This window comes from Pangasianodon hypophthalmus, chromosome 4 (genome assembly GCF_027358585.1).
Source record: "Pangasianodon hypophthalmus isolate fPanHyp1 chromosome 4, fPanHyp1.pri, whole genome shotgun sequence".
Lineage (NCBI taxonomy): Eukaryota > Metazoa > Chordata > Actinopteri > Siluriformes > Pangasiidae > Pangasianodon > Pangasianodon hypophthalmus.
In genome coordinates, this window is record NC_069713.1 from 20,045,738 (window position 1) to 20,065,806 (window position 20,069).

Sequence of the window (20,069 nt, forward strand, 5' to 3'; positions counted from 1 at the left end):
GTACATTACGAATTCATTTTTGTTTTCCACTTTATTGCCCAGGCTTTTTTCAGAACCACAAATGAAATGAGATTTCTGGGCGGGTGCTTCTCATTTCCTTATTTGCACCTCTTTGTTTCCTTTCCTTGATAATGATACTAAATTTAAAAAAGGTACACACAAAATTATCCTTAATTAGAACATTATTGCACATGTTCAACACCTGACTTCTAGATTTTTAAAGCATGGCATTTTAATTGATTTTCATGCAAATATTTTTTGGGTACCCATTGTTTATTTAATTTAGATTATTAATTTAATAATTATTTGTGGTCCTTATTATAGTATCATTTACTGTAATTTTGAGAAGGAACGTTTATACCATAGGCTTACAACATGCACTACAAAAAAATAAACAATAATAAAAATACTTAATGTGTTTATCTACACTCCAGAAGCCTCCTATCTCCTCTCTCCTCGATTCCTCTGCTTGCACTGACACATCCTTAAAGATGCTGGACTTTGACTGATTTCTGGGCTACAGGCTGAAGGAGGTGAGATCGAGGAATCAACGAGGCATCAGTTCAAGTTTTGAGATGGATCCTAAATCTATGTTGACTTGATTCCTTGCCCCTCCAAGGAGTTATCTAACACAGTGGTTCTCAAAATCTCAAAGTGGGCTTTGTAAAGAATAGCCAGGGGTCTGTGAAATTTTTTTCTTATATTAATTCAGTTTTTATTTAGAATTCACAACCCAAATTCCTTGTATTTATTATTGGGTTTTTATAGTTTTTAGCTGCTCTGACCAGTCCCTTGATTTGAATCGCTTGAATCCAAACCTCAATAACTCAAAGGCACATAAACTGATAATAAAGCTACAAATACCATCATCTTGTTCTGTTGGTGGAAAGTTCTGAAATAACAAGCTATATGTCTTCAATATATACACAAATATTATTGTACATATTTAAATAATAATGCTGTGTGTGTGTGTGTGGAGTTTGCATGTTCTCCCCGTGCTTCGGGGGTTTCCTCCCCGAGTCCAAAGTGTGTGTGTGTGTGTGTGTGTGAGAGATTGTGCCCTGTGATGGATTGGCACCCCTTCAGGGTTGTCCCCTGCTTGTGCCCCAAGTCCTCTGGGATAGGCTCCAGGTTACCCCACGACCCTGTGTAGGAACTCAGTACAGAAAATGGATGGATGGATCTAACAAACTTCACTTGAGCTAACAGAGTAATGGAAAGACACTTGAGATGGCGTCTAGGATTCCCTCAAGGGTTAAAAAGAGTATTGGCTCCTGTGTTGCCCAAACTTTACGAGCTGGGTTTGAACAAGGACTTTTACTTTGAAACGCGTCGTTGCTGCTAGCTAGCATAACTGTAAACATGAGGTACTGTAACTAGCAGCAGGTAACGTGACTTTTTAAGGCTGGAAGTAAGTAATGTTGTGCTCGTGGACACTTGTGTGTAGATAAAACTGTCTGAGATGAGGCCCGAAGGCTTCTGGTCTGCGGTTGATGTGTGGATAAAGAAGCCTCATGTGGTGAATAAGCGGCTGTGCGGAGCGACAGAGACGGAATACAGAGCTGTGAGCTGTGAGGAGCTCGAGCTCTGTCTCTGCAGCTTCCTCAGCATCAGTCAGCGGGATTTAGCAGAAATCGTCCCTTTCCTGCACGCGCACACAGCGGCCACGAGCCACCAGACTGTACCAACCTGGAGTGTAGGAGGGAGAACCATCATCCCTAAAGCAGGGCTACAGAGCAATGGAGCAAAGCTGTACAAGGAGATTATTGTCAAAGGTACAATACGACACTGAAACTGTATGAGTAGTTTTTTTTTGTTAGTTTGTATGGTTTTGTTGTTTTACGTTATGCCAATGTAATGCTTAATCCCCCCAGATTTGAATGGACAAACAGTGACATTTCTGCCAACTGAAGAAAACAGTGAAGGCCACATCATTCTGAGGGAAAGTAATATTTATCAGATCCAGCTTCAGGAAAAGACAGATGATTGGTGAGTGCCTTCTCAGACTACATTAATGAGGATTAGACAGAAACACAATACCTGGAATGAGAGAAAAATATATTTAGAGGGAACTTAACCCCCCTGATGAGAAGGATGCATTTCCTCCTTTAGTACATTACACCTGGGTTCCTTTCATATTACTAAGAATGTGCTGATTCAATCCTGTGTATCTGTTTCAGGGCCAGTACTGGCCTCAAATGCTGGATAGGATTTGAAAGATTTTCTCGTCTGATCAACAGACATTTTATGTGGTGATGCATGTGATCTTGCACATGAACTCAGCACTCGAGTCTTAAAGCACAGCACTATCACACCTCCTCTTTGAGCCCAAAAACATTTCCATTATGTGAAAAAAGATGTCTTTTCTGACATTAGATTTGAGCCAGAGTCAAAGCTTTTAACGTGTCTTTTTATGACTGTTGTGGTCATATACAATATGTCAAACTTAATGTAAGAAACAAACTTGGTGTAATGAACCATCTCTTGTAATGCAATCTCCGATTCAGCGGAGTCGCAGTTTTACAGTATACAACTCTTGAACAGGAACTAACACCCATATGCAAAACATTTATATTCTTTTGCCTGAGATGGTCCTTTCTATCCATCTCAGATGATCTGTCTTGGTTTGTTGCTTGGTTGTTATGATTATTTAGACATTTGCTGTCTAACTGATTTGATTTTTCACCCCATATCAGCCAGTGTGGAAGAGAGGAACTTGAGGTATTTGGATTGAGAACACACTATATCAAAATCCACTTTTCCGACAGCCGCTGCAGTTCCTTACAGGACCAATAACAACAGCACTTTATGGACCGTTTGGGATATAAATGGTAAGGCCAGACTGGCCTGTGTAAATGGACATCCACTGATGTTTCTGGCCAGTCTGTGCTTACTGTTTCCCATAACTTATAAACAGAAGCTTGCAGAGAGCAGGCACAGTTATTAAAAGGATGCCCAAAATGGTATGATTATCAGTACAAGTGTATTTAATGGTTACGATAATGTTGCTACAAATTAGAATTACAATATGCCCTGCAGTATCTTTAAAACAGCTTGTGTGGTTTATTTAAAAACACCCCAGAAACACATATCTGTACTTATCTGGAAAAACTAAAGATTGTTGCATGTTCACTGCTGAAATGTAGCTTCATGTGCGCGTTAAGTCTTCCTCATTATGAGCATTGCAAACACCACTGTAGCAGAAACAATTAACAGTCAATGTATTGTGCAGCCCTGTTCTAATGTGTCTGCAGTAATATTATTATTAGACTGTTGACTGTATATTCCTGTCTTGCGTAGGATATTGTCTCTTCATGCCCTGAGACCTGATCAGTGGTATAGTGATGGCGTGGCCTACCCCAAACTCACCTGGCTGACATCGGAGCTTCTTCCTAAACTAGCACGCTGGGCCACAGAGAGCAAAGCCACAGAGTTCAAGAGTACTCTGTCTCTCATTCCTGTCGAGAAGTACAGCATACTCTACCAGCAGCTGAAAAACAAATACAAAGAGATTGTCAAGGTAATGAAATGATCAGTTTGTAATTTTGACATTTGGTGGTCTAGCAGCTAAGGATCCCGCGCTCTCACTGCCATGGCTGGGTTCGATTCCTGGGCAGGGAACTGACCCAGCCACTGGGAGTGTACTCTCAGTGCCGGTCTCAAGCCCGGATGAAATAGGAGGGTTGCGTCAGGAAGGGCATCCGGCGTAAAACGTGTGGACCAATGATCTGCTGTGGCGACCCCTAACTGGAGCAGCTGAAAGAACAACAGCAACAGCAATGCTGAAAACTGTTTATAGATTGACTTTTGGTTGATTTCAGTGTAGCAAATGGCAAAAATGCCATAAGATTGTCTAAGACTGCAAACGAGTTTACAGTTTTAAAAAACTTGTGTTATGTGTTAATACAACTGTGTTGTAGGTCTGGCCTGAAGTAACTGATCCTGAGAAATTTGTCTTTGAAGATGTTGCCATTGCTACATATCTTCTTGTAAGTTCAACCTCATTTTTAATTTTCACTGTGTTGTGCTGGTAATAAAGTTTGACATATATGTTTCCATAGCACAACTTGAGGTTGTACTGCTTGTATAAGTTAGACCTCATGTATAAGTTAGTAATATATCATTTAAAATTTCATGTCAAAGTGAAGTGTTGAAAGGAAATCAAGCTGGGCTAAATGTCACTGTGCAGGTTTTATGGGGTGAAGAGCGAGCTGAAAAAGGAATAACATCCAAACAGTCTTTTGTGGACCTCGGCTGTGGAAATGGCCTGCTTGTCCACATATTAAACAATGAAGGGGTATGTCTTTACTGTTATTTTCGTTTGTTGTGGTGTTAAATTATTAAACCATGCACCATACGCCCTCAATCCAGTCTGTGAATGACCTTTGCCACTGAGGTCTTCTAATCTACCAAGATTCGTTCAGCATTAAAATCAATGACATGGTAGAAGCCAGGTGAAGAGGATAATGAAACCACCTAGCTTTTCTTTCACCTTTTTAATCATACGCCGGATTAGAAATCCATACTCTTAACAGTCCCCCACATGTATTCACACTCAGACGCTGAAATGTAATTATACACAGTAACCTTGATGCACGTGGGCTGATTAGTCTCTGATTTTGTTGGCTTGAGCAGTCACAGACTCTTGTTTTACAGCATCCTGGTAAGGGAATTGACATTCGCAAGCGAAAGATCTGGGACATGTATGGACCCAATACACACTTAGAGGTAAGAGACTTAAACCAGCATAGATGCTACATTTTTATGCTTCATAAGAAAGTGAAAATAGGCCTCATTTATGAACAGATAAATCGGCTGGGTAAAAAGTGATTTATTCGTTTGAAAGAGCATTTGCACAAGAAATCCAAAAATCCAGATAGTTTGGAAAAACATTTGTATTCTTTGTATCCTATGTATCAATTTATGATTAAGCTAACTCAATAATGTGACCCTCAGTTGATCAGCTTCAGATGCTGCAATTTTATATATGGATTATGCTTTAGCTTATTTATTTAAATTACACACATAAATCTAATTACAATTTTGTGAAAATCAGTTGTTTCATATTAATGACTGTAAAGAAGGAAATCCAGAAAAAAAAAACATTAATGAAGACAAATAAGACTATTCAGTTAGGACAAAGAATATCTGTGAGATCTTCTCACAAAGAAAGTCTGTGGTAGCTGATGCTCTGCAATGGCTGAGCTGCATTACTAGAAGATGTTAGAAGGTGCTCTTTTGCCATTTGGTTGTCATTTTGTCAGCTTTGCCTTTTATGGAGTTTTGTGATTGTGACTAAATGTAAATCAGCTGTGCCGAGAATGAGCTTTGTGCTTAAGATTGGCATTTGTAGCACACACATGAGTATGATGAAAGTCAGCATTACTGAACCTTTTTAAATCTGGCTGGAATTTTTTTGTTTGGTTTGGCCTATGAAAACATTTACACACACCTTTACTAAAAGATTGATAAATGAAGCCAAATGTGAGTACACTAGGTGATCATGGTAGCTTTACTGAACCCTGCTGTTTAACTCAAAACTCCAAAAAGAATCTGTAATGAATTGTTATATAAAGTGTTAACACTGCATCTAACTATATTGAATTAAGCTATATTAAATTGATTTGTACCACAATGTACATAAATATTATACGTAAACCTTCAGATTTGTTTCAAAGGTTCTCAGTTCAGTATATAGGGTAGTAGCTAGATGTCTCTTATTCTCAATCCATCTCCAGACTCCAAGGCTGATTGCCCGGCTCATCTGATAGATACTGTAATATTCAACAACACAAATATGAACTGGCTGGAAGTTCATACATCAAATCACTATATTGTGAATTTGCAATATAAAGATGAAATCTTTCAGTAGTTAAAAGGCATTGTCATAGAAATTATTTTTATTCTGCTTTTATTCTTTCATTGTGAGTATTGGCTTTTCTTAGTGCTTTCTGTGAAAAACAAAAGACTGAAGAATGAAATTGGTCACTGAAGTGATGCAAAAAAAGGACAAAATTGCAATTGCATGTTCATCAGTAGAGCATGTTAGGAAGCTCTGCTACCAGAGCAAGAGCTCTGCTGTTGAAGATTTCAGTGACAAAGACAGATAAGCTGCTTGTAGCTGCTTGCTGTGGCTAGCCCCGAAAGGGGAAGGCACTCATTAGTCTTCACCTACTCAGAACTGCTGGTGAGTCCTTCAATGATGAGAATTGTGCATGACTCATTCTCAGAACATAGAGAACAAAGCAACAAAATGTCTTCAAGGCTTAGAGAGAAAAACATATTTTCAGCTAAAGGCCACACTTTTATTATAAGAGTTATAAGAGGTTTAAAGATGTAACCATTTCTCAGAATACCCCCATTATACCTGTCTGGCCTTGAGATATTGTACCATTTTTAAAATCCTTGTCACTCAGGCAATATGCCTCATATCAGTAATACAATATTAGCATATAATGTATAGGAAAAGAATTCGGTTTCAAATATTTAACAGTGATTGTTTAACAGTTTTACAGTTCCATACATTTACTAGCCCTTGCCAAGGTTTTCTTTATATCAGATTCCCTCTGTAAATTTTGTGTTAACCCATAAATGTCCCAGCTTATTCTTTGGCTATTTCTGTTAAAACATATTATCCAGTACCTACTGAATTACTTAGTAATTGCAGTAAACTAATAGGAAGGGTATTGTATTCATTGAGGAATGCAAGTCTGTTGCATCCTGTAAGTTTAAGGGATTAACATGTATAAATAAATATATTAAAACATTTATTTTTAAATGATACTGTGGTAAGTGTCCAACATTAGAGAGGATATGTGGCAGAACTGAGAAATGTTAGTGTATGCCATACGATACACTATATGGCCAAAGGTTTGTGGACGCCTAAACAATTCCACCCATATGTATTGTTGAACATCCCATTCAAGAATTAGTCCCCCTTTGCTGTTACAATAACCTCCACTCTTCTGGGAAGGATTTCCACTAGATTTTGGAGCATGGCTGTGGGGATTTGTGCTCATTCAGCCACAAGAGCATTAGTGAGGTCAGGCAGTGATGTTGGGTGAGGAGGCCTGGGGTTCAGTCAGTGTTCAAGTTTATCCCAAAGGTGTTCAGTGGGGTTGAGGTCAGGGTTCTGTGCAGGACACTCAAGTTTCTCCACACCAACCTTGGTGAATCATGTTTTCATGGACCTTGCTTTGTGCACAGGGGCATTGTCATGATGGAAAAGGTTTGTTCCAGTGAAGGGAAATTGTAATCCAACAGCATACAAAGACATATGAGATAATTCTGTGCTTCCAACTTTGTGGCAACAGTTTAGGGAAGGCTCACATATGGCTGTGATGGTCAGGTGTCCACATACCTTTGGACATATAGTGTATATTTCGTCACAGTGTTAAAATGCAATTCAGTCTAGACCATGGCTTATCATAAAAATATCGTAAAGGTAAGGTATCCTAAAAAATATGTTAAAAAAATTACCCTAAGCATTATTTGTAAGGTTATCATAAAGTATTTTTTTGTTTTGCTTATTGCTTCCTAAATGGCTAAACATAACCAGTGATATTGATAACAGTAGAATAGAAAAACATTTTACTTTATTATTGTAATACGATGAGTAACTAAAACTTTTGTTACTTAATCCACATTAAATTAAGTAGTCAAATTATACAAAAGGGTTAAATTGTACTTTACCATATACGAGGATGTGTTTTCCACAGACATGTAAGCTGGGACATGTAAAAACTTAATATTAAATATTTCCTTCTTAAATATTAATTCTTTTGTAGGTTTCTCCAGTCATATCTTAAATATGGCATTCTTTGGCTACTTTATTCTCAGAGAACCATGTTCTTTAATGTATTCTCCTCATTAGAAAAACAAGACAGAGCTGGATTATTTATAACGTTTTTCTTTGAAAGAAAGCACAGAGGTTATTCAGTGATGTGGCTGATGGGAATTGATGTGCTTTTAGGGCGAGCACCCATGTACCAGTGGAGTCCCTGCGGTGCTGAAACATTACTAAAATACATGGTGTGTCCATCAGCATTGAGGCATGCTGGGAGGAAAATGGGCTGTCCATGAAAGTGGTTTTGCGCTTCAGTTTAGTTAAACGATGTGACGTATACATATTTATGGACGCTGCATGTATGAGCAAGGTTTCTTATGGTTTTTAAACAATTGCGGTACTGAGTTTTGGGGCAAGTCTCTTGAATTATAATTATAAATGTTACTTTTCCGTCTCTGTAAGATGATCAGATGATCAATAAGAGGAAATAGGTTAGAAGTCCAGTAGATAAGGAGTAAGAGGATTCTGCATTATGGAACAGTCTTTTTTTTTCCTCATCACTTCCTAATAACCATTTGTAATAAAGATATCTACAATGTCATATATTTAGCACTGGGAAAAAAAAGTAAGTGATATTTAATAGCACTTATTATGAACACAGCATGAAATTTTAATGTACCATTTTTACTAAAAAATTGTTGAATCTTTTCACCATGTGAAACTCCAACTGTGATCATTCAAGCACATCAGCTTCTTCCTTTTCCATTTTCAGCATGAGACGAGTGACTCTCAGTGTCATTACACCTTTAGCCGATGATAATGAAATGCACCGGCCACTCTCTTCTATTTCAGGAAAAGGCAATCACGCCCAGCGCTGCGTTCCTCTTCCCTGAGACGGACTGGCTGATTGGAAACCACTCAGATGAGCTCACGCCATGGATCCCCGTTATAGCAGCCAGGCAAGTCATCAGCTGGCAATTTAGCATGAATGCTGAAGTGCCACCTGATCTCCACTAAATGACTGTGAAGGGGTTTGAGCACTTATTGCTGCTCCTTGGTTGTTTGTTTAAGATACATTGTCATGACTTTTAATGCTCAGTGTCTGGATTTCAGACCCAGAGTCAGGTTAAAAAAAAAAGTACAAATGTCATCATCTTCGAAATGACCTTAATGTAACTGGGAAGGTCATTATGAGTTAATACACCGTGACTTGCAGCAAAAAATGGAAGCGCAGTGATAGTATATGTGTACAGCCTGGGGAAAACCCTTCACATGGTCAAATTTGGTCATTTTCTTCTTTCTATAGTTATATAAGTTTTCCTGAACCGAAATATATTTCCCTTTTGCATGTACCTCAATCAAAAGTTATAACATTTTTAAAATATGGTTAGTCCCAAAAGTGAAGAGGGAGAAATTTTCATTTAAAGATTCTATCTAGACTCCGCTGAAAGACGCCCTGCCTACTTCTACATTTACGACCTTATCTAAACAGCGTTACAACAACATTTTTTAAAAATTGTAAATTTACATTGGGAAATGAGTTCTGCATCATCCACATCCATCTCTGCCTCATCACCTGAGGTAAAAGTCAGTTGTGGCATTTAAACACGAGCCTCATCGATATCTCTTCACTCGACTGATCTCTGTTCACTCTAAAATTAATTCACTCAGTTTTGTTCTGTTGACTAAATTCCTTTGGCTTTATTTAAATATTTTAAACTTTTGTACTGTCATGTCTACAGTGTGTACAAACACTTTTTTTTCCTATCTGTTCAACTACTTGATCAAATCATGAGGAAATCACACTTGGCCGGCAAGGTTTTAGAAATCTTTAGGTTATAAATAAACCTAACTAAAACAATTACCAGTCGTGGTAATGTTTTCTTAAAGTAGGGATGTAGAAGTATATATATATTATTGACAAATTAAATTTTGCTCAAAACCTGAATATTTGTCGTTTTCTTTGCTGGTTTCCAGAATTCATCTCCAATTATAGTGGACAGATATTCCTAATCCAGCACGCATATAGTATATGAAGTATGAACATATGAAGTGTACTACATGTTTCAGGATATGTTTGGCTCATTAGGAGCACTAATTAACATATGGTACATTGTTCATGAACTTTTTCTAGCTTTGGGTGGATTAGACACTAGGTGGAGATCTTTAGCTTAGCGCGTGAGTCAGATCTCGGCTCTTGTTATTGTTTGAAACTTGGCAGTATGTGGGGAAGCAGAGTCAAAACAGTTTGAATATGTTCATCTTTTTTCTTTAACCATTAGATCAATTGCAATATATTTTTCTCTGTTTTGTAGGATTATACATGATCCATATAGAGCTAGATGCATCTTGATGGATTGTGCCTTAGGAGTTGTCTTGAAATAGTGTGAATTTTTGCAGCATACTGTTTTACATTAAAACAAACAAACAAACAAAAAAAACTCCGATTTAGAAACTTGTTTTTCTCGGGCTCAGCACACAGCTGCAAGGCCTCAGATATCGAAAACCAAATGTTTTCTGTACTTTGAGATATTATTCGAAGAGTTGTCTGATATTTTCATTTCCACATTTTTCTACGCATAGATCATCGTACTATTGCCGCTACTTTGTGCTCCCTTGCTGCTTCTTTGACTTCTGTGGGAAGTACCAGCGCCGACAGTGTAAGAAGTCTCAGTACAGGGAGTATGTAGACTTCATCAACGAGGTCAGCGTAGCATGTGGCTTTCAAACAGATGAAGACTGTCTGAGGATTCCCTCCACTAAGCGGGTATGATAAACCAACTTTCTTCATCATTTGTTTTTCACAAATTATTTAGTTTTTCACAAAGTATTCAGCTTTTATTTATCTTATTATTCTCTCTTGCTAAGGTGAGAGATTTCTTTAAAAGGCCATTATAGAGCTAGAAATATGATCATGTCTAATTGAAATAAATATAATGTTATAAAACAAATAGTTTCAGTTCAAAAATCTGAATGGCTGAGCCATGTTCAAAGCTGTTGTAAAGTCCTTGACATTCACACACCTGTGACCACATCATAATAATTGAATTCACCTGATCTGCTTCAAGAGTTTTTAAACCAGTAAAACACTACAGACATTGTTCTGTCCATAGAATGCCCTAATCTTTGTGTGTATTATTAATAGTAAATTAAATTGTTTTATTGACCTCTGTATTTTATCATACTGTTTTTGTCTCCATTTTATGAAAGCAATAAGCCATGAGGGCATGTGTTGCAGTGATTTTATCACAGGCAACAATGCAAAGTGGAATGCCTAAAACCCGCTTACTTTGGAGAACATGTCTTACAGTGTATACACTCACCGGCCACCACACCTGCTCATCCATGCAATTATTCAGGCAGCCAGTCATGTGGCAGCAGCGCAACGCGTAAAATCATGCAGACACAGCTTCAGTTAATGTTCACATCAAACATCAGAATGTGGGAAAAAAAAGCGTGATCTCAGTGACACTTAATGTGGCATGGTTGGTGCTGCCAGCTGGTTTGAGTATTTCAGAAACTGCTGGGATTTTCACACTCAACAGTCTCTAGAGTTTAAACAGGAAAAACATCCAGTGAACAGACTGCTTTGAGCTGACAGGAAAGCAATGGTAACTCAAATTACCACTTTTTTTTTTTTTTTTTTACAACCGTGGTGAGCAGAAAAGCATCTCCAAACACGCAATACATCGAATGCAGAGGCAGATGTGCTGCTACAGCAGCAGTACCAATCTTCAACTGTACAGTTTTGATGAGCCTGTGAACAGTATAGCCTCAAATTACTTGTCTGTAGTTCTTGTCTGACTTGATGTGGAACCAACTGTGGTCTTCTGCTTGAGCCCATCCACCTCAAGGATTGACATTTCTGATCAGCACAGTTGTAAACAGTGGTTATTTGAACCTTCCTGTCAGCTCAAACCAGTCTGGCTATTCTCCTCTGACCTCTGTCATCTAAAAGACATTTCCCCCTGCAGAACTGCCACTCATTGGAGGATCCCAGGAGGATAAGCAGTTTCTGAAATACCTGTCTGGCACCAACAATCATGCCACTGAGGTCACATTTTTTCCCCGTTCAGGTGGAAAAGAGGTTTAGGTGTGAACATTAACTGAAACACTTGACCTGTATCTGCATGGTTTTATGCATTACACTGCTGGTCCATGATTAGCTTATTGGATAAATGCATAAATGTGCAGTTGTACAGATATTCATAATAAAGTGGCTGGTGAGTGTAGATGTATAAGTTGACTAGTGAGAAACTACAGTATTCAGCCATTTTCCCCCTCAATCATACATGCATGGAGTTTCTTTTTAGGTCAGAATTTGAACCTGTGTGCTTGTATACCATCTGAAAACACTACCAGACTCTTGTACCACGTCAGACTCCACTGGTGGTGCTTAAGACATGTAACTTACTGTGGCGAGACAAGCTGCACTTGCTGGAAACCAGAGCCCAAAATCTCATAGTGTTGCGTCATGCTTTTTTGCAGGTCTGCCTAATTGGGAAGAGTAGGAGTTATGAGCAGGCTGAGGAAGAGTTAGCAGAAGTGAAAAGAACAGATTACATTAGGGGACGGCAGGCCTTAACTGACAACTCGACAGTTGTTACTCAGAAAGAGCACAGTGGACCTCATCATCATGGAGATGGACAGGAGATGGCCAAAGCAGGATGTGACTGGGGAAACGGCTTTCAGCCGAGGGAGAAGATCGAGACAGTCAGAAACTGTGCAGCTCTCCCTAGAGACTTTGTAGATGGTGTCGTCCTGAAGGTGGCGATGGCCTTGTTGGGACTCACTGGAGAGAAAAGAGAGGAGGAGGAAGAGGACAAGATTGGAAAGCAGAGAATTAGGTGGAATGCAGGAGGTAAGAAGGGCATGGCATTTCTTTTACTCTGAGGTGTGAGTCATGTGTTGTGCACAGTGGTTTAAAGGTAATGACTACATTAGTTAAGGAGCTGTGAAAAAGAAGATATAATGGGGATAGCTGAGTGAGGAGGTGGAATTTTTCTACCTTCTTGAACATGTATTCAATTTATTATGTAAGGCAGTGAATTAATGGCATAAAAAACAGTGAATTAATGGCATAAAAGCAAATTGCAAAATTATGGAAGTCTTTTTAAGAAAATGAAGATTATGAAAAAAGCCTGGATCACTAGACTTAGTGTTATTATCATGAGCACATTTTATTTGAAGGGCTTCATCAGTTCCACTTCATGATCATGAAGTCTCTCAGATGAATAGCTTTTTCAACATTATAATGCCGTCCAGTCACACTGACTTATTGTAGTTGACATTTAAAGTGACCTGGATGACTGAAAATGGTCATTCTGTTGATAAAGTTAATTCATTTGAGTAATGCTAACTATAGAATGCAAGGCAGGGTGAGTTCCCCAGTCTTGGACATCCTGTCTTACATGGAGCAGACAAATGCACTCCATCATCACATCTATTCAATTACAGTCTGCACTAAGTGCTTAAAAAAGTGAACCACATTTAAAAGCTTTACGTACAGAAACATTTTGGCTGTTTTGGTGTATATCCGTCCACACCGACAGTAACCCGAGCTCAGGATCGAACGGCGACTCAGGAGTTATGAAATGGTAACATCACCAGCTGGGTCACCATGCTGTTATTATTATTTTATTTGTTTGTTTGTTTATTGCACTGGAATGATTTGCATAAATCCCATGTGTGTTGGCTCATACCATGGAAATTGGGTAGGGTTGTCTTGAGAACAATTATAGCACATTTTTACTCCCATCATTTAACTTTTGTGTCTTAAGTTGACTTCTAAGATGTTTCAAATGTTAATTACAAGTGGCTTTATAGATACTGGCCCAGAACTTAAAAAGCTGGACTGTGCACTCCCACAAGCGACAACGGTTGTAGTTGCTACACACGCCCACAAGAGACAAACTGCAAGTGACACAAGTGACTTCTTCATTAAGCTCTGTTTTCTGTCTAGCTGACTATGTTGTAATTATGAAGCTTGGGATTCTGGCAAACTATAACAAAATCTGACAAGCAAAAGCAAAGCTCAGTAAGAGTTTTCAAACCCTTTGACTCCAGCATGTAAAAACTACGCTGATGATCACTCTTGTATATCCACTTGCTTTCTCTTTGGATGCTTTCCTTTTTGCTGAACTCTTCATTTTCTCATGTTTTGTAGTATAAGCTGATGTCTAACAGTGGATCCAGAAGTTTTGCTATAATATTAATTGTTTCTGTAAGATAAGTTAATAAATTTGCTGTAATGGTAATGACCCACTTCATCAATCTCGTGCGTCACTTGCTGGTTACAGAGCCTATCGCAGTCGCAGAGAGCTGTATGCAGTAATATGCAGCATATATCAGAATATGAAAACAAATGTAGTATATTAAATTATGGAAGGAAAAAATGATCAGTTTATCTTGAATTATGTGGTTTATATTGCTACCATTAGCCATCATAAAAGAGCTGTACAGTGCATTTTGTCTGTCTGGGTTAATTCCTATGTGCAAAATGTATAGAGTTAATGACAGTGAAGTACTATCTCTTGATAAATGTGGCAGAATATCAACAAAAATTGAATTTTGGCCTCAGTGATTTACAGTAAAGCTGAATAATATATTCACAAATTATCAGTGTCATGAAGCTGGAAGCATTATGTTGTTAATATAGTTACTTTAGCTCATACATTGGCTGTCTGGTTATGTAACCTGAAGCCATGGTTAAAAGGAGGATGGCGTTATGTGAACATAAACACAAACAGTGAGACTCCTTTCATCTTCTTGCTCCACTCTGCCATAAATCCCCATTTGTAGTGTGTGCTCTAAAGGGCAGCTCTAAATGGGCTATTGATATTGTATTAGCACTGCAGATATCATGGTGTCTGGCGTCAGGAATTCTAGGCCATTGTCTCCTAGCTTAAATTATGCAGTGTATACAGAAATCCGGCATACTTAGTACCTTCCTCTTATCTTTCCTTCAGCTAGCTTTGACATTACAGGAATTCAGCACACAGGAACATCACATAACATGTCAAAACAGAGCTTTGTTCTGGGAGGCAAGTTTCACTGAAATGTCATACAGACTCAGGAAGTGTGCTGACCTCCTGGGCTTCATTATAGAAGAGTCATGCATGTCATTCGACTGTAGCGACACTATGGGGACACTATTTCGGATCCCCCACTGACATTTAGTATGTCACAGTAAGAAGCCTCGGGGTTCCTGCTGTTAATAGTTGGGTTGGCCAGTCGATGTGGAAGAGAATTTTACAGTACAACAACAGTCTCTTCAGTTAAAGAGTGGGCATTGTTACTATGGTAACAAGTCCTCAGCCCAGAAACCCACCTTGTTTGTAAAGTCTACTAGAGCCATTAGGAATCTCCGTCTGCTCCTGTTACTAAATTTAGATATCAGGGTTTGCTTGTCAGTACAAATTATTCCAGAAGTCAGTTTGCCCAGAATTCTCTCCATTTTAAGCAGTAAAATGTGTACACGATTGAATGCATTAGCCACTGTCCATGTCTAAGGCTACATTACAAGCCAGGGCTGAAAAGCACATCTTATCTGACGTCTTATTTATCCAATTTCTCATTTTATGGCATAACTAAGAATTATTAGTAATCTTTAGCTAAGGGGGTCAGGGGTGGCCAAACTTTTTTCAAAGGGGGTCAGATTAGACCTCATCACAAGGTCATTATATATATATATATACCCTGATCAGCCATAACATTAAAACCACAGACAGGTGAAGTGAATAACATTAATTATCTCATTAAATAGGCACCTGTGAAGGGGTGGGATATATTAGGCAGCAAGTGAACAGTTAGTTCTCAAAGTTGATGTGTTGGAAGCAGGAAAAATGGGCAAGCATAAGGATCTGGGTGACTTTGACAAGGGCCAAATTGTGATGGCTAGAAGACTGGGTCAGAGCCAGGCTAACTTTGCACTTTTGTCTGTACCCATGACTAAATAACATTCTACATATTAATTAATTTGCAGGTGTAGTCAGAGAAAAAACGGTTCTTGCATTTTAGCTAACTGTTACCACAGTCTGCTGCTAGCATCAGGTGAAAAATTGGAACGTGTTGGACCACCTATCATACATTTTAATCTGAGCTCTTCTGAGATGCTATGGCTTGGGATGTGTTTTGGATGTGGTTGGGGTTTGTACTAGTGAAGGCTGACAATGGCAAAAGTGGCTGCTGGGAAATGGGGCAAGTTAATGCATTTTGTTAATGCATAAAGTCACTTTAGCAGGCCCAGACTTTTGGATAGAGGCTGCTGCTAGATTTTCTCCCCATTTTCCCCTCATGGCAATGCAGAGTGTGTTTGTGTTTCATGTAGGGCAGTTTGTAAATGGATGAGAAGTGTTTTGCTCTATGGCTGCAATAACATGATGGAAAATGGAGCCAAGGTGCATTGAGAGAAGGTGTGTGAAAGGTGTAAAACATCTTTTTTCCTTGTTGCCTCACTTGGTGTACATTGTTAATTTAGAGTTGTATAACAGCACTGTTCCATTCTCAAATCTGATTGATCAGAAGGTGTTGATTTATTTTCTATAACAGCAGCTATGACAGTAGTGCCGGCTGTAATTCATATCACAGGTTTATGTTAATACACTCATTTTAATATGTTATTTGTACAGTAGCAGCTCATTAACAGTGACTTGTATGGCAGAAGCTACACATACTCTAGGGCTAATAATAAACACGTTTAAAAACATGCTATTTAACAAAGAAAAACATGTAATAGTGGATATGGTGATGCTTACTGTATTTTATTTTTTTTTTAACATTTGTGGAAGTATCTTTGTGTCTGCAATGGGGCAGTCTTCAAGATGGAGGACTTGTGCTTTCCAGTTGTAATGTAACACGACAAGCTGTGGTTTTTTTTTTCTTTTTAACTTCAAGAGAGAGAAAAAAAAGAGAATCTGGTGAGGGAACAACTGTTTATAGTTTTTTATAACATAAGTGATAACATGGATTAGCTTGTCTCGCAGATGTGCCACAACATTAAATGTAACTATGAACAGATTATTAATATATTTAAAAATGTAATCTTTAGCAAATTTGTCTGGTATAAAAGGAATAAAACATCGCACCACTTTCCCATAACAGCACACGCAGCCATTTGTTATTCCTTACTTTCTGCTCATTACATTTGGGGCAAATGTGTTCAATTCCATTTTGCACTCATCTGTTTTCCATCGGTCTATCAATCCCTCAGGCTCTCTGTCTGTCCGTGAGGTAGCTGAGCTCCTGGACCAGTCAACATTGCAGACACTGAAGAAAGAATGCGGAGGACTACAGACTCTGCTGAAAAACAACCATCAAGTGTTCCGAGGTATTTGGCAATTTTCCCAAATACACATTTAGCTTCTGTGTTGTCTGGTCATGATTGATTTTGATAGCCATTTCTTTGGGTCTGCCTTTAAAAATGGAAATGTATAAAACCGAGGCATTTTGGTGGAAATAAATTCATTAATTGGATAATAGTTGATGAATAAATAGTTGAAAAACTATACTGTATAATGTATCATTTCTGAAGGTTCTGTCTGAACTGATACGAACAAGTCAGTGCTGAAATCTGAAGTTTGAGAGGACTAATACTGAACACCTAACTCATTCTTAAAATCATAAAAATAACTTGAAGGTCTGTCTGGAAGACGATAAAATGGAATTCAGTGGCTCAGTTATAGCATAATAAAAATGCCAGACAAATTCGATTTACCAAGAAATTGAATATCTAACAAAAGGTTACATTTACAGGAATATTCTCACAAAGAGGAATCTGCTGGCCTCATTTATCTCCATCTAACTGCAGGCCAGAAGTATGGAAGCAGCACTACCTTTATAAAAAAATAAACATGAAAAATGTATTTTTTAAGTGGTATAAGTGGTAACAGAAGAAAAATGTGTAAGGACTGAATGTTTTCACAATAGTATAGTAACTAATTGATTTGCCATTGCTCAATTTCTATATTTATTAAAATCTCCTCCTTTAGAATGACGTATCACATTTAAATGCTGCTGAAGGCTTAATTCACAGAATGATATGTTAAACTGTGAGTATATAAGTAGTTAAATCATTATAATTAACTAAAGTACTATTTGGACAGGATAAGATTTCCAGACATGTATTAAGTAATGTTACAGGAGGATGTCTGTAATGATTATGATCTATTCACACAGGAAAAGTGATCTCTGTATAATTCACAGAAATGGGAATGTCTTCATGATGTAGTGCTTTTAACAATGGCCATTGTCAAAAAGCAGCTTTACAGAAATATATACGTTCAGGATATAAGTTTTAAACTTATAAATTTATCCGTAATGAGCTAGTCAGAGGCGACAGTGGCAAGGAAAAACTCCCTGAGACGACATTAGGAGGAAACCTTGAGAGGAACCAGACTCAAAAGGGAACCCATCCTCATCTGGGTGACAGCGAATAGTGCAATTATAAATAATTCTCTCCTATAACTGTGTACTACATGATCAAAAAGTACAATTGTGGAAATTCAGTGTAGTTCAGTATAGTTTTCACAGGAAGGAGACTTGAGTGAAAAATGGTCATGGCAATTGCAGTCCTAAAGCTATCATAGCAATTGTAGTCCTAAGCCAAACTGATTGTTTTGACCTTTAATATGAGTCAATGTTGTAGTGTACTTGATGATTAGTAGGTCACATGACTGAAATATGTCTGTAGTGCTAGGAAATCAATAACTCACATAAAACCCCAAGAAGCATCGCTTCTCTGACAAGTCCTTTTTAAACATTGCCTTTGTTTTATTGTTTGGTGTTTTAAACCCAGCCAACACTTGGTTTCTGTTTGGTTTTGGCAAGAGATGACAGAAAAGAGCAAAAGCTTCCTCTTGTCTCTTGTCTCTTGTCTTTATATTGAAGAAAAAGCACAAAGCCTCTTTTCCCACAGGACATAATGGAATCTTTATGTTAATGCAATCATTATGTAGCCTTTTCTGTATATTACTTGGGATTTCTTCTGGTCATTTTATAGAAAGTAAAATACAGCGTAATATTTCTAGACACATACATGACATGACGGATGCAGACAGGACTAAAATCCTAGAGATACTTTGGTAAAATTCCAATACTCCACCACCCCATGTAAAACTAGTCCAATTCAACTAGGCTTCAATACGGACTGTTTTTTTAACGTATGAGAGAGAGTACATAACTGCAAACCATTTTAGAGAAAAATGCTTTTGTTAGCTAGATAACAGTAAGCATGTTTCAAAAATCTTTCACTTAATCATCCAGTTTTTACATTTTTAAAAAATCAGTGCTTGCTTAAGTTTTTTTGGCCTGGAATGTAGCTCTATTTCAGTGTGAGCTCACACTGTGTTTCCTCTTCTTCACAGTGGAAGGTGGAAAGGTTCACATTCGTGACTGGCGCACTCAGGGCACCCAGACTGACCCGAAGCGCAAATCCCAAATCTCAGGAGCACTAAAAACCCGACTCTGCTGGTTCCACACTCACCACCCTGATGGATGTCCACTGTCCAGCAATGACTGCGTTTTTGCCCATGGGGCTGATGACCTCCGACCCTCCACACGCCCCCTGAAAAAACACAGGAGCTGATCATGATCGATGCTAAGAACTTTTGTATGTTTGTATTTGAATTGAAACTCCATGAAGACTCACATTGATTTTGTTTATAACATTTACATTAAAGGAGAATTCAGAGGTATTTTGGGCTTCGAAAATTTGTCTTGTCGGAGTGTGTGTAAGTTATCGATAATGCCTTGGCTTCTTATTTGTTTTCTGTTGTTTGTATAGCAACAGATCAAACTGAAATTCTCCTTGCAAGTATTCTGGGATTACCAATAAACACACGAACTCAATAAGGACCACACAATACAGCTCTTGCTTTTTGAATGTATTTATCCCATTGGGACATGAAAACCTTTGTTTTTGTACCTCGGGTAGCATGCGCTAAATGTTAAAGGCATAAATAATTTGGCATGCGGTGTGGGGGGCAGGCCAATGTGTAGGTTATTGTCCCTCTTATCAAATGTCAAAGGACAGGATGTCTGTGCTCTATACACTGAACGGAGGCTCCAGGGCTTATTGTTGATGATGAGGCGTAAAATCTTTTTTTTTATTTTAAAATTGAAGAACTTTGGACATGTGGGAATAGCAGTAGAGCCCCTTGGTAAAACATGAAATTACCCTTAATATTTACAGAATGACACTAAAATATAAACTCTACTTAACATATCAAGTTTTACATTTTATATCAAAGCACACTTTAATGTTAAAAGATTTCCATACTTTGGA

At 38.1% G+C, this 20,069-nt stretch overlaps 1 protein-coding gene across 1 annotated transcript; it reads left to right on the forward strand.

Moving 5' to 3' along the window:
- The first annotated feature begins 1,287 nt into the window (after positions 1-1,287).
- trmt44 (tRNA methyltransferase 44 homolog) lies at positions 1,288-19,647 on the forward strand. Its single transcript, XM_026936566.3, has 11 exons — positions 1,288-1,775; positions 1,875-1,989; positions 3,301-3,520; positions 3,921-3,989; positions 4,190-4,297; positions 4,657-4,728; positions 8,639-8,745; positions 10,370-10,553; positions 12,275-12,647; positions 16,998-17,114; positions 19,150-19,647. Exons 1-11 carry the CDS (start codon positions 1,463-1,465, stop codon positions 19,368-19,370), a joined length of 1,899 nt encoding a protein of 632 aa, XP_026792367.3. The 5' UTR covers positions 1,288-1,462; the 3' UTR covers positions 19,371-19,647.
- Positions 19,648-20,069: the final 422 nt, after the last annotated feature.